The sequence below is a fragment of the Danio rerio genome, chromosome 15, assembly GCF_049306965.1.
Source record: "Danio rerio strain Tuebingen ecotype United States chromosome 15, GRCz12tu, whole genome shotgun sequence".
Lineage (NCBI taxonomy): Eukaryota > Metazoa > Chordata > Actinopteri > Cypriniformes > Danionidae > Danio > Danio rerio.
Window position 1 is genome coordinate 24,307,840 of NC_133190.1, and position 13,431 is coordinate 24,321,270.

Here is a 13,431-nt window from a genome sequence, read left to right on the forward strand (position 1 = left end):
TCAGTATACTTTACCTTTACTTTACTTTTTTAAATGCAGAAAATTCATAGTCATCAGATCATTGTTCTTTCCACACTACATGAATGTCTGTGCTATTTATTTCCAGTTGTGGGCATGTTAAACAACAGATCTGAATATGGAGCTCCCATATTACACAACATTGAAAATCGATTGAGATGTCATTTCTTGTCGATATCACACACCCTTACTATCGAGAACTACATATTAGGTGTAAAACGGGGCTGTGTGTATCTGACATTAGGGTACGTGCAAAGTTTGGCCTTCCAAAGTATATTCCAGTTGATAGCTTGAAAAAACACAGGTGCTCGACACATTGAAGATTCATCCACTGAGCCTTTTCTCTCCAAAGTTAAAGGGATAGTTCTCCTAAAGGTGAAAATGTACAGTTAATTTACTCATCCTCAAGCCACAAAAGATGTAGATGACTTTTTTCTATTTTTTGTATAACAGTAAATAAGTAAATACATTTTTTGCTAAACCCTTGATGCTTCGTATAATGCAAGCCAATGGTCACCCATTTTTGAGATTATAAATAAACATACAAGTAAGTTCAAATCAATCCCTGTGACTTCTGATTATTTGTTGCTGAGGTTTCCCAGTTTGTTTGACTAGTGTGAGTGCTTCAATATGATTGGCCAGCCCTGACCCAGTTGGAATTGGTAGGCCAAAAGTTGGATCGGTTGGGCTCAATGTGAAAGCAATGACGCAATGTCACTGTTTAGGGACTCTTCCATATGAATCCTGTATGGATTTATAAGAGGGTAACCGCATCAATTTGCTTTTCCATTCTGAGAATGCGAGGTGCACTGTGCTGTTCATGTTGACAAGTGCAGTGCGCTTTTTATCTCGCTAGGCAACGACTGAATTAGCTGTGTATTGTGCAATAGCTTATCTAATTCACCTATAGCGCATGTTTTAAACTGTGGGGCAAACCGGAGCACCCGGAGGAAACCCAGGCGAACACAGGGAGAACATGCTAACTTCACACAGAAATGCCAGCTGAACCAGTCGGTTCTTATTGTGAGGGGATCGTGCTACCCACTGTGCCACCATGACGCCCCTTATTGCGATATTCAAGATTTGTGAAATCATGCAACTACAGATAACTAAAAACAGTGACCACAAGTCTCTCCTCCATCTTTAAAAGTCTCTGTAGTCGTCTTGACAGCAAAAACATTTTTGTCACTTGACGGAAACCCAGTTTCTGCTTTAATTTGTTTAAAGAATGAAAAAGACGCAACTGATGTAGCACACTTTTCCGCTTAAGAGTTTACTTTTCAACTGCAGGCACCCAGAGCGCAACGGCAAAAACATGAGGTGCAACATGCGGTTAAAATGTATAAGCAGCGTGCAAAGCAATCGCAGCCATAAGTAAAAAGGTTTGAAAAAGGAGCCTTCAACTAAAAAAGTGTGTTCAGTGTGATCAAGGACTAACTCATCCTTACTTGTCAGTTGTCAATAAATGAAAACTGTCATAGTTTATCAAGGATGCAAGCTCTTCACTGTACCTTAGCTGCCACCTTTATCAAACTTCCTAATACATGCAGCAAGATAATGTTTGTAAAAATCTATAAGCATCAAAAGTGTTGAATATGTTTCATCAAAATATCTGGCCAGGTGTCACTGTGTCCCAAATGACTCAAAATAATACACAACGATATAACTAAAGTGATCTCTATTGTACTGATTGAGAACGCTTCTCTTCCTGTTTTCTTCTAAACCAGGAATGAGCAGCTTCAGTCCTGGAGGGCCACTGTCCTACAGAGTTTAGCTACAAAGCTAATCAAACACACTTGCCTGTAGATTTCTAGTGATCTTGAAGACACTGTTTAGCATGTTCAGGTATGATTGATTAGTGTTGGAGCAAAACTCTGCAGGACAGGGGCCCTCTAAGACCGATGTGCCCATCCCTGTTCTAAACAGTCACATTGATGATGCAAGAATGTAGAGAAATGCAAAAATGCAATTTGAGTGTTGGCAGTTGGGGGAACTCCAGATGGGGTGACAATCGCGTCCATGCTCGGTTCAAGGGAGCCATGCCTATTGTTGAGTTTTGTGTAGTGTTGACTATATCTCAAAAATGGGTAACACATTGACTTAGATCCAATCTTAATTCTATTTTTGTACCCATACCCCTTCCCCTTGGCCTTTGAAACAGAGTGTGAAGGGAAAGGGCTTTCAGATTTACCGCTAACGGTGCATTCACATGGGACTTCACAAGCGTCAACACTTTCCAGAGGGCGTGTCTGAAGTTGGGGCTGACCCGATCGTCATAGCAGAGTCAGCCAATGAAATTAGTCCGTAATCAGCTACTGTCTGAGCTGGTCTATTTTCATACAGCAATCTGATTGGCTGACGCTTCCGTTGGGGCTTGAAAAGTTGACAAAGTCCCAACTTCTGCAGCGAGCAACGCCACAGAAGCAGTGCCGACGGATCCACAATGCAGTTTGGCAATGCCTGACATTACCCTTTCAAATGAATGGGAAGCATTGACGCTGACACCCCATGTGAATGAGGCAACCATATCATGTAATCATAACGATATAATGTGGCAATAAGCTACTAATAAGCTACTAACTGTGCTGTGCATTTATACTGTGGCCATATTCATCTATGTAAACACACGAAAACAAAATTAACATTATACCAGACACTGTAAAAAGCTTATTCCCGATCACTAGATTTTTCTGACTGGGTATTTGAGTGTCATCGAGTTACAGATGTGAAAGTATGTTGTGGGACAACTCTACAGGATTTATCAATAGAGATTATAGATAGCGAAATTTAGCGGCTTTTATTTTAGCGTTTTTTTTAAGCATGATGGTAAAACACGAATGCCATTATGAATGGATTAAAACATATGCTCCGTAAACGTGACAAAAAAAATTCATAAATGTGACAAAAATACAAATTTATGCATCTCCTGACTTCCGTGTGCAGCCATCACCTTGTAGATGGTGTATTGTGGGAAATTTTTATACCACTTGGTTTTGACTGTGTCCCTGGAAAATCTCTGTTTCAAGGGCTATCTAGTCCTTCCTAAGGGGCAGAATTGGGATTGGGCCTTACATTTTATGAATCACCAAGGAATGGCTATTCAGCTAATAAGAAATCTTATTTTTTGTTCAACTCAAGAAAAAGTCCCCCACATCTTCACTGGCCCTGAGGGTAAGTAAATACAATTTTTCGAGTGAACTATCTCTTTAAGAGTGATAAAATGTCTTTGTCCTTTTTGAGTTTCAGGAGTCTTCTGTTCTTCTCACATACACATCTGTTGTTTTTGCTGTCTTCAGTAGTTTGTTGTTATTTCACAACTTCAGTTTCTCTTTTCCAGCTGGGTCAGTGGACTGTACAGTACAGTGTACTGTGATAAATTCAGACAAATTTCTTTTGTCACATATTGTCTTTACCTGATGTAGTGAAATATGCAGTTCCACATACAGCATCCTTTTACGCACAGCCATGTCCACACAGGTTTCAAAATATATTTAAGCGCAGCTGTTTTATACTTCAACCACCACTGAGTTTTATGGTTTGCAGGACATTTCCTCTGAAAACATCTGTGTACTCCTTAAACACTTTGTTTAAATGATGCCACTTTCTGAAACTCTTCTTTTTTCTCCTTGCACAAATGCTTTTTAATTTATTGCAGCACTAATTTTGGTCTTCTGATTTAACATGTTGTCTTATATTGCCTTTTCCACTTGTTTTCGACTGCTGCCCAGTCTGTCGCAACTGTTTGTACTACAGGACCCTCCTGATAATGACAATTGTATCATATGGACAGTGGGCAAATTTAGAAAGATTGGCAGTGTGGATATTGTGCCGATTAAAAAATTGCAGATCTGTACACATATCTTATTGTACATGTAAAACGGGAGGTATGGGCTTCACTGTACACTGTTTAACTATCCGTAGATGTCATTCTCTACCCATCCGGCCTCAACACGCGATGCGCTCCGGCAAGTCTCATAGATGTCATTTGTGACAAAACCACACTGCGTTGTGGTGCTCTGGACATTTTCGTATTCCTCAAACTGACTGCTTGATGGCACACTAAATGTTCTGTTAATCTCAGAGCTCATGTACTCCAGATGAGCTCCACACTGGTTGAAATTGTCTGTGTGTTTATAATCAGCTTGGCTCTTTGGTGCTAAAGGACGCACCCACTGTCCTGGCACAGCGTAGATTTCATTCTGCTCTTTTCTCCTGCAAAGACACAGCCACAACGTACAGTATATTATATGTCAGGGTAATGTAGTTCATGAAGATGATTTGATAGAAATGTCTGCATTGCACTACACACCTCTTTGTCATGACTTTGTAACAGAAGACCCCAGACACCACCAAGATCAGAAGCAGCATTAAAGGCAGAATGGCAAAGAGAGTGTAGTAAATATTGATTTTGTCTTCTGAAATAGAAACTAAGAGTTAAAACATAATTGTTAATAAATTGTAAAAGTTAAAACATATTTGCTAATAAAATCAGTTAAATAATATGATTTTATTTATTAATAATATAATTATTATGAATATGTTATTACAAAATTACTTGTACTTCCACTCTTACTAATCAAATTATGACATTTAGGGGCGGATTTTGGTTATAATTTATTGTTAATTAATTACCTGAAGACTCTGAGAGTTCAGTTTTTATGCTGTCATTGTCCACTGTAATTGGCGGGTGCTTTGGCACCAGAGTAAAGTCAATGATACCTAAAGATAAGTAGATAATAATCATAATTATGAATAATGAAGCATTTATAATATTATAATATTATATTTCACCCAAAAATTTAAATCTTGATCGCTTGCAGGCAATGCATTAATAGTAATGTTGAAAAAGTCCTCAATGCATCATCATTAGCTGTAAACATTCTATTTATCAACAAGGACCACAGTTTTAGCTATGCATTTTGAACATTTTCTAAGGAAGAAAAAGTCACCTATATCTTGAGTAAATAAACAATACATTATAAATTTTTGGTTGAATTATCCTATCATATTTCTTTCTAAAACGCGTCTATTTTGATTAATTGTAAAACTCCACTTCCACCACTAGAGGTCATGACAACAACTATTAAATGTATGTATAAAATGTGAAGTCTTTTAAAGGAAAATTCACATTAAAATATTATTCTGATATTCTGATTCTGTTTACACACTATCAAACCATTTTAAGGATTCTTTCCTCCGTGAAGCATCAAAAAGCAGAACAGTATTACTACTTATTGCCATGTAATTACAAGAATAAGCAAATTAGTGTTGTTTTGCACAGGTTTAGGAATAACCCCCAAAATGATATGGGTGAAAATAATAGATTTTTCTATTATGCCAAAAATCTTTGGAATATTTATCTTTGTGATAATTGAACATTATCTTCATTTTGTAAACTTCCTACTCTAAAACTCTAAAATTTAGATTAGTAATATTCATAACTAAGAAATTTAAAGGTAATTTTCTTAATATCTGCAATTTTTACCATCAGAATCCAGAGTTGGATCTCAACCAAATGTTGTCCTATCATAACAAACCAAATATCAACGGAAAGATTTTATTCAGCTTTTGGATGATCAATAAATCATAATTGCATGAAAACATTATGGTTCTTTTGTGGCCCTGGGTTACATTTTACACAGTGACCACGTTTATATGCTACTATAATAATATTTTATCCCAAAAACCTCTGTCATAACATTTTAAGGTAGTCATTAATATTAAATATTGTGTATTTAAATAAATAATAGTCACTGTAAATTTATTTTGGCAAGTGTCACAGCTAGTGTATTAATTTTTGTTAACATTTGTTATTTATTTTATTGTAATTTTTATCTGATATTTAATCAGATTTTTAAATACTAAAAACAATTTGTGCTGTTAATTTTATTACTGAAGTATGCTTTACTTTTTAATTTAATGTAGACTAAAGTTACTTTCAAATGATAAAATCTCACCGTAATTTTGAGATACTCTCATATAAAAATACCATATATTAATAAATTAAGCAGAAAATCACCATTACTGTGTCATAAAATGGTAGCAAGCACACCAGATGAAGCTTAAGCTTTGTTTACCTGTGTGTGTAGTGATATTTCCTCCAGAAGTGGGGACAGGATGCTTCTCTAAACACATACAGGAGGCGCAAGAGTTTACATTTTAAGTCCAATTACATAACCTGTTTACACTGAGAGATGCTTGCTTCAAATCAGTTGACTATTAAATATCTTAATGTGACAGCTAACATTAACATAAAAAACTTACCATCTGAGTACTTGCAGATGAAATTGTTCTTGGAATTGCAATTGTAGTCAGTCCACTTAAACAGACTGTGCTCCTTCTGGCCAGCAGAAGATGAGGGCCGGTAAAATAATGCCACACACTGATCAAGGCCACACGAGGGCTCTGCCACTAACCAATTTCTGAAAATTAAACATAACATTTATTACCTTATTTTTATTTATTTTTTTACATTCGTTTTTATTTTAACACTGTAAAATTTAGTTTTCTTAGTGTTTTTGTCTTGTTTCTAGTCTAAATATCTAAAATTTCTTAAATAAGGAAGTGTTTTCTAGAACAGTAGAAAAAAAATTGTTTTTAGAAATAGTAAGTCAAAATTAAGTGAGTTTTTAATCAAAACAAGTTAATAATATGCCAAACAGGTTTGAAATGAGTGTATTTTACTTACCTTATTATAAAGATTACTTTGTTTGTTTTAAGAATAATTCAATTAAAATTTGACTTGTTATATCTGAAAACAAAGCAATATTTTTTACTTGTCCAGAAAATCGTTCTTGGTTACATTTTTATATAAATTTGGACCAGAAACAAGACAAAAACTTCAAGTAGGAAAAGTAAGATTTTACTTGATATTTTAAATGGAATTACTTTTTTGTTTATTATTTAAGTTGTATTTTATGTCAGATTTCAGCAGTTAGTGTTGAGCTTTTCTTTTAGTTGTCAATAACAGCACTAGTATAAAAGTCCCTTTTATTATTTTATATTTGTCCTCTTTTAGCTTCAGCCAACCATCATTGTAACTGCAACCAAAGAATTTTTTCTAAAGAAAGAAGCTCCTGCCCTGTGTTGGGGGTAATGCATTACAAAAAACACAAGTTATGTAATAATATTAATTTTCTAAGTAACAAGTAAAGTAATGCATTAAAATTAAGTAATAATCTTTGAGTCACTTTAAAAAAATGTTATGCAAGCTACTTTTTAGTTTAGTTAATTTACTTTTCAAATAATAAATTGCTCAATTAAAATGAACATAGTCATGTTGAATCCCGCACACAATGAGAGAATGCAGAAACAGACAGAAAGGAAAATGGCCGAGCCTTACATTTCTGCAATGGAAATATTTTCATTATTTTGAACCAGTGTTGCCAGATATAGCTGAGTTTTCCAGGCCAAATCTGTTCAAAAGCACACACACACAAATGCACAAAAACAAACGCCCAAAATATTTTATTAATTTAAATTTTAATCTAAATAAACCTAGTTGACTGTCATAATTTTTAGCCATACAGCAACCAACACCAGCAGTCACAGAACCACAACACAACTGGAGCACATCAAAATACTGCCCTCCTTTCACCCACACACTGCGCTTAATGTTGTGTGCAGATTGCAGTACCAATTAGAGTATGTTTTACTTTCGAATTGGTGTATAAATTTGTCCCAATTGGTGTTTAAAATTCTTTTGAACATAATTAGGTGCTGCTTGTCAATCAGACAACACTTCTACTGTATGTTTGTTCTTGCTGCCAATTGCGGAAAAAAAAAATCAATGAAAATGTCATGATAAACCGCTGAGTAACTGCAGGCGCTGTGTGATGCATGTGTACATGAAGGGGAGTCAGATCTATCCGAGAGTCCGATTTTAATACAACTTTCCTTCACCCCTCTTGCGGGTGCATGGGCCCAAGCTGTTTGCACTATGCACTGGTCACTACTAACTGAATGGAGTAGGAGCACACAGGTGTGTTTTGTTAAATTAGTTGCATAAAAAAATTACGTTTCAAAACTGCCCAATTTTTGTCAACCCGCCTATGCCATTTTTTACCCACACAATCAAATTCAAAACCGCCCAATCTGGCAACACTGTTTTGAATAAATGGAAGAAAGGAAAAGAGTATTATCTGAATAGACAGTGAGTTTAGTTTTTAATAAGACAAAAAGTACAAAAGTATTAAATTCAATGCTTTAAACTTTCATTATTACAGGCCTGTAGCCATGGGGGGTTTGAGTGTTTTAAAAGCCCTCCCCTCACTGACAAAGGTCCATAATTTGTCCCATACATGAGCTCATTTGATCTATTTTGACTGCTATTCCATAATAAATTGTGAAAATAATCCATCAAAGATGGCTATAACACTAAGCGGAATCCTGTGTTAGCTGTCGCTTCAGTGTGACTGAGGAAAATTAAATGTGCTGGCCAGCTTGCTATTTAAATTGATGTTATTTAATTGACAATAGGCTTGTTTTTAATTAAAAACTTTAACAGATTCCTATTTTGTTTCTAATGACATACAATGTAATATATGTGTATTTGAAAAATAAATATTGTTCTCATACTTCTTCATTCATGAAATGTTTTTGGCAGATCAAAAATGTGGTTATGATTACCAACCAACAAGCTAATCCAGCAAAAAATAGTGCTTAAAATTTCACTAAAACGCAACCTATTCAAACCTCATAATTAAATTGAAAATGAGGCGAATAACTGCAAAAAAGTTCACATTTAAATAAGAACCAGCCCTTTTACCAGGCTGGCTATGGGCCTATAATACAGCATGTATAGCTCTGAGGGTCAAGAAGTTCTCCGAAGATAACGTCCTACATAAAGTTTTTATGTGTTTGTTTTAAAGGTGAATGAAGGTTATACAGTGTGTTGTTAACAGCAGAGCTCATCTAATAAAAAAAAGAAGAAGAAGAAAACCCTGCAAGTTATGAAACAGATCAAGCCAGGTCAGAAAAAGTAATGCAAAAGTAATGTAACACATTACTTCCCATAAAAAGTAACAAAGTAAGACAATAGTTACTTTTTGGGGGAGTAACAGAATATTGTAGAGCATTACTTTGCAAAGTATCTTTCTCCGACACTGCTCGTATGTAAATAATGGCAATGATTTTACTTGTTAATGCCAAACTTAAACTAAACTAAAAACAATAACAGAAAGGATTAAGGATGCTGTATCTCCGACCTACCTAAATGTGGACTGACTATAATCCAGCCAGTAATACTGTGAAGAACAATCAACATTATACTGTGAGCTCCTCCGTAGCCCTATCCAAAAGTCTCCATCGGAGGCCCGGAGCGTCTGCACAAATCTCTCCACCAGACGCTGCTCGTTCTCGGTCTCGATGCTGAGCAGCTCTCCATCCTCCTCCCAGCACTTCTGTCGGGCTGCCTCGAAGCTGGCTCTGAGCCTGCTGTCCTGAAAGTGTGTGATCTTATAGCAGGGCTTCTCTGTCCCTCTCCTGCATATCCTCTGATCTGCAAACCAAACACATAAACTGGTATCAGTGTTGAAGTAATTAAAGGAATACTGTTGTAGGAAAATTGGCGAGGAGAATTATGTGCCCAAAGAGAGGAAGAATCCAGAACTTCCACAAACTGTCAGGCGGAAAATCCTCTTAAGCAGAGTCATGTGTACGACAGTCAGCCATCAGCCATATCCTCCCGGACTAATAAACAGCTGCGACCCACTTATGAATCCGAAAACTACACTAACAAACCACTGTACTTACAAAGAAAACCCAAAGAAGCGCTAGTTACTGTACATGTGTTGCGCCGCTGGTTGTTATACGTTATTAAATGTAGTTCTACACAACAAAAGCTTCAGAAACCTTTATTTAAGAAGTTTAGGGTTCAGCTGTCGTATTTATATACCACGAGAACGCATTTGTATAAACTATTGTGTTTTTTCACCGCGAGTTGGTTCATTTGAGTGTCGCTGTGCAAGAACGGACATTTTATATAAATAATCACAAACTCACCACCGAAAGCGCCTGACGCGCAGCTGGGATGGAAACAAACTGCCAAAACAGTTCCGATCAGTTTCATAAACTCCATCTCTACATAGTTTCAAAGGGCGTGCGACTGCCTCGACTCTTTCTAGATCCTGGTAACGTCCCGCCGCTGTCAGACGAAACGAATGCTGGCAAAAAGAGGCTGCTTGAGTCTCCGTTCAAGTGCCTCTTGCTAGCAGAAACAACTGCAGCTGGTTTAGTGCTCCCACTCTTTGCGTGTGTACTTAAATAGTGTTCTGAAGTAGCCTTTTTTCTACAGTTACTTTTTTGCTAATTTAATTCATAGCTAAGCTAATAATAAATTATTTGATGAATTTAACCAATTTGTATTTTTTAACAAATGTATTAAGTTTTTTTTTTACCTTGTGTTTGTTAGTGATTTAGTTACTTCTTAAAAATAAGTCAACAATACATTATTTAATGAATCTATAACCAATTTGTTTTAATTTATTTAATTATTTATTTTACAAATGTATTTATTTATATGTATAATGGCAGGGGTGGACTTAGTGATTTGGGGGCCAAAGCATTTCCAGTTATGGGGCCCTAGCATTGAAACTCAAAACAAACTCTTTCTCTAGATATTTTTTCTCTGCAGACTATTATTATTGTAAAACTGCATGTTAAAAGGTATTTAAATAAAAAATATAAATAGTATTTAATTTATTTAAAGTATTTTTTAATATTTAACAGTGGCTAGCACGATCGCCTTACAGCAAGAAGGTTGCTGCTTTGAGCCTCAGCTGGGTCAGTTGGCATTTCTGTGTGGAGTTTGCATGTTCTCTTCGTCTGGGTGCTTCAGTTTCCCCCACAGTCCAAAGACATGCGGTATAGGTGAATTGAATAAGCTTAATTGTCTGTAGAGTATAAGTGTCAATGCAAGAGTGTATGGGTGTTTCGAGTGTTGGGTTGCGGCTGGAAAGGCATCCGCTGCCTAAAACATGTGCTGGAAAAGTTGACGGTTCATACCGCTGTGGCAACCCCTGATTAATAAAGGGAATAAGCCAAAAAGAAAATGAATGAATGAATGAACATTCAGAAATGAAATAAAACAAGTTCTAACTGACTTATATGCAAAAATTTAAACTAAATTAGCCATTTTTGTGAATAGATTTAGATGTAAGTTTTTAAAAAAACTGTTTAAACAAGTTTAATTCACGATCAATTAAACTGAATAATTGCTGTTGCCTCTCCCCGCACCGCACACCAAATACGCATATTCTATTTAGTCAAATATCTGTGTTCACTCATGAAATGTGGCAAATGGACCGAAGAAGAGACTTTTTAAATTATCATATTATTGCTTTTCTTTATGAAATAAGTTGAAGTAATAGACATTTTTTGTGTGTGGTAATGGGGTGGGGGAAATAATAAGCTTGAGTTTCATCCAGCTCAATTTCGACCATGGTGAAATTTGTTTCGTATGAAGAGCTTTATGATTCTTTTGTTTAAAATAAATGAATTAATTTTCATTAATTTTAATATTAATTTGCATATATTGCATTAGTATATTTTTGGCAACAATTAGCCAAAATTATGCCAAAACTCTTTACAATATTATGTGAACATCAGGATCCATTCAGATATGTTGTGTTTTTATTTTAAATAGCCTATGACAAACTAATTTTTGATTTGCTTAGATTTTGCATTGCTAAAAATTTTATTTGCTCTGCTTTAAAGGCAATTTTCTTAATATTTAGATATTTTGAACTTTCAGATTCAAGATATTCATGTAGATTTATCTCAATCAAATATTGCCATAACACAAGAAACCACACATCAGTGGAATAATGACTTTATTCTGCTTTTAGGTGTTATAAATCTCAACTTCTAAAAATGGACTCTCTATGCCTGGTCTTGTGGTCTGCATCAACTTTCAGTGTGGTTTTATACTTTTCCTGTATCACTATCAACATCAGTCACTATTTGTAAATCACTGAAGTTTACAGAAATATAAAATCTGTTCAGACAAAGTGGAGAGGGATCAATTTTGTTTGGCTTGCTTGCAAACTGACAGAGGAAGTAAGATGACATTTTATGAGGTTGACTGGAGTGTGCAAGTCAGTGGAGCTCAGTCACTGCTGCTGACCCGGCCAGCTCACAGTCAGACACACACTACACAAACTATCCTCAGGAATAGGAAGCCAGTCCGGAAAGGAAGCTCTTTTTTTTAACAACAGCCTGTTTCCTCTTCATCTTTGTGGTTTGTTTTTTTGGTTCTTTTTCATTTCCAGACATTTCCCCCTTGACCTGACAAAGAAAATAAATTCATTATAGAGAGCTTGAGCTGAGAAATATACCTTGTAAAACTTTCTGGCTGTTAAAAGAACCCCACTTGCATGTTATTTTCAGAAAAGGCAACCTGCTACTGTTACAATGTGTAATCCCATACATACATATGAAATCCTTGTGGTCTATTATGGGGAACAGATCCTGCAGATGTTCTGCGGTTTTGGAGAAATAAGGGTGAGGTCATCAGGCCAGTGGCACTGCATGTGTAGTTTGTTTGTGCTGATCTCTGGCAAGCCGCCCAGACTCATTGCCCCTCCTCACTCAATGCTGCCTGTCATGTCTCTTTTATTATGTTCAAGCCACTTCCATTCAGAATCACTAACTTCTCAGCTTATACCGTTTGCAATGAAACCTCTTGAAAACATCCCTATTGCCAGAATCCTATTGTTTTAATGGCTTTATTTACATTATTTTGGTTTAAATGTTCCCATTTTTCTTGAGTATCGTTGTAACATGACATATACGATATGCTAGAATATGAGGGTTTTTATTATTCTTCATTTTTGAAACTTTTTTGCCTGCATGTGAATTCTTTTTTAAAACTCTGCCCCTTGAAGTCAGTGATACCATCTGTAATATGCATGTCGAGCAAGTTGTCTAGCAGTTGGTATCTTGAACATAGTCTTGTAATTTTGCTAAAATAAAGCTATTGTTTACTAATGTAGTGCCCCATATAGTAAGACATTGTGCCCTTCATTTCTGTGTAAAAAAATAGGGACTTGTGTAAAATACAGTGATGGGTATATGCGCTATAGAACCTACACTTTGATTGTAGTCTGGTCATACATTATTTTAGGACAATGTTTTTTTCAGCAAGACTTTATAGCATAAGACTGTAAAAAAACGCTGGGTTCCATATGATTCCTTCATGTTGTCCCAACATTAACCGATTAAGTTAACTTAATCCCCTTAACTTAACTTCATTTAAATAAGTAGTGTTAATAAACAGCAAAAGTAATTAATTGAGTGTAGTACAAATACATTTTCTCTGCGCAACCACAAAATTATTATCACTGGCCACTTTATTAGGTACACCCTACCTGTACTGGGTTGGGCCCCCTTTTGCCTTCAGAACTGCCTTAATCC

The 13,431-nt window shown here is 35.8% G+C and overlaps 1 protein-coding gene across 4 annotated transcripts; it reads right to left on the minus strand.

Moving 5' to 3' along the window:
* Position 1: 1 nt before the first annotated feature.
* Positions 2 to 10,186, minus strand: laynb (layilin b). 4 transcript variants are annotated; one of them, XM_005157554.6, is made up of 7 exons: positions 10,021 to 10,186; positions 9,229 to 9,517; positions 6,283 to 6,440; positions 6,096 to 6,143; positions 4,651 to 4,737; positions 4,328 to 4,433; positions 2 to 4,230 (listed from the first exon to the last, which is right to left on the minus strand). In XM_005157554.6, exons 1-7 carry the CDS (start codon positions 10,094 to 10,096, stop codon positions 3,930 to 3,932), a joined length of 1,065 nt encoding a protein of 354 aa, XP_005157611.1. In that variant the 5' UTR covers positions 10,097 to 10,186; the 3' UTR covers positions 2 to 3,929. The 4 variants fall into 4 exon arrangements, with proteins under 4 accessions (XP_005157611.1, XP_005157610.1, XP_696265.4 ...); XM_005157553.6 differs by having other exon boundaries at positions 4,328 to 4,445; XM_691173.10 differs by lacking the exon at positions 4,651 to 4,737.
* Between the last annotated feature and the right edge of the window lie 3,245 nt (positions 10,187 to 13,431).

Excerpts from the sequence above, each read along its gene's own strand:
- laynb (XM_005157553.6), bottom strand. The coding sequence starts at position 10,096 with ATGGAGTTTATGAAACTGATCGGAACTGTTTTGGCAGTTTGTTTCCAT. Across the intron at positions 6,441-9,228 it reads TATAGTCAGTCCACATTTAG|AAATTGGTTAGTGGCAGAGC; the intron begins GTAGGTCGGAGA and ends TTTAATTTTCAG. Across the intron at positions 4,446-4,650 it reads TGAACTCTCAGAGTCTTCAG|TTTCTATTTCAGAAGACAAA; the intron begins GTAATTAATTAA and ends TTTAACTCTTAG.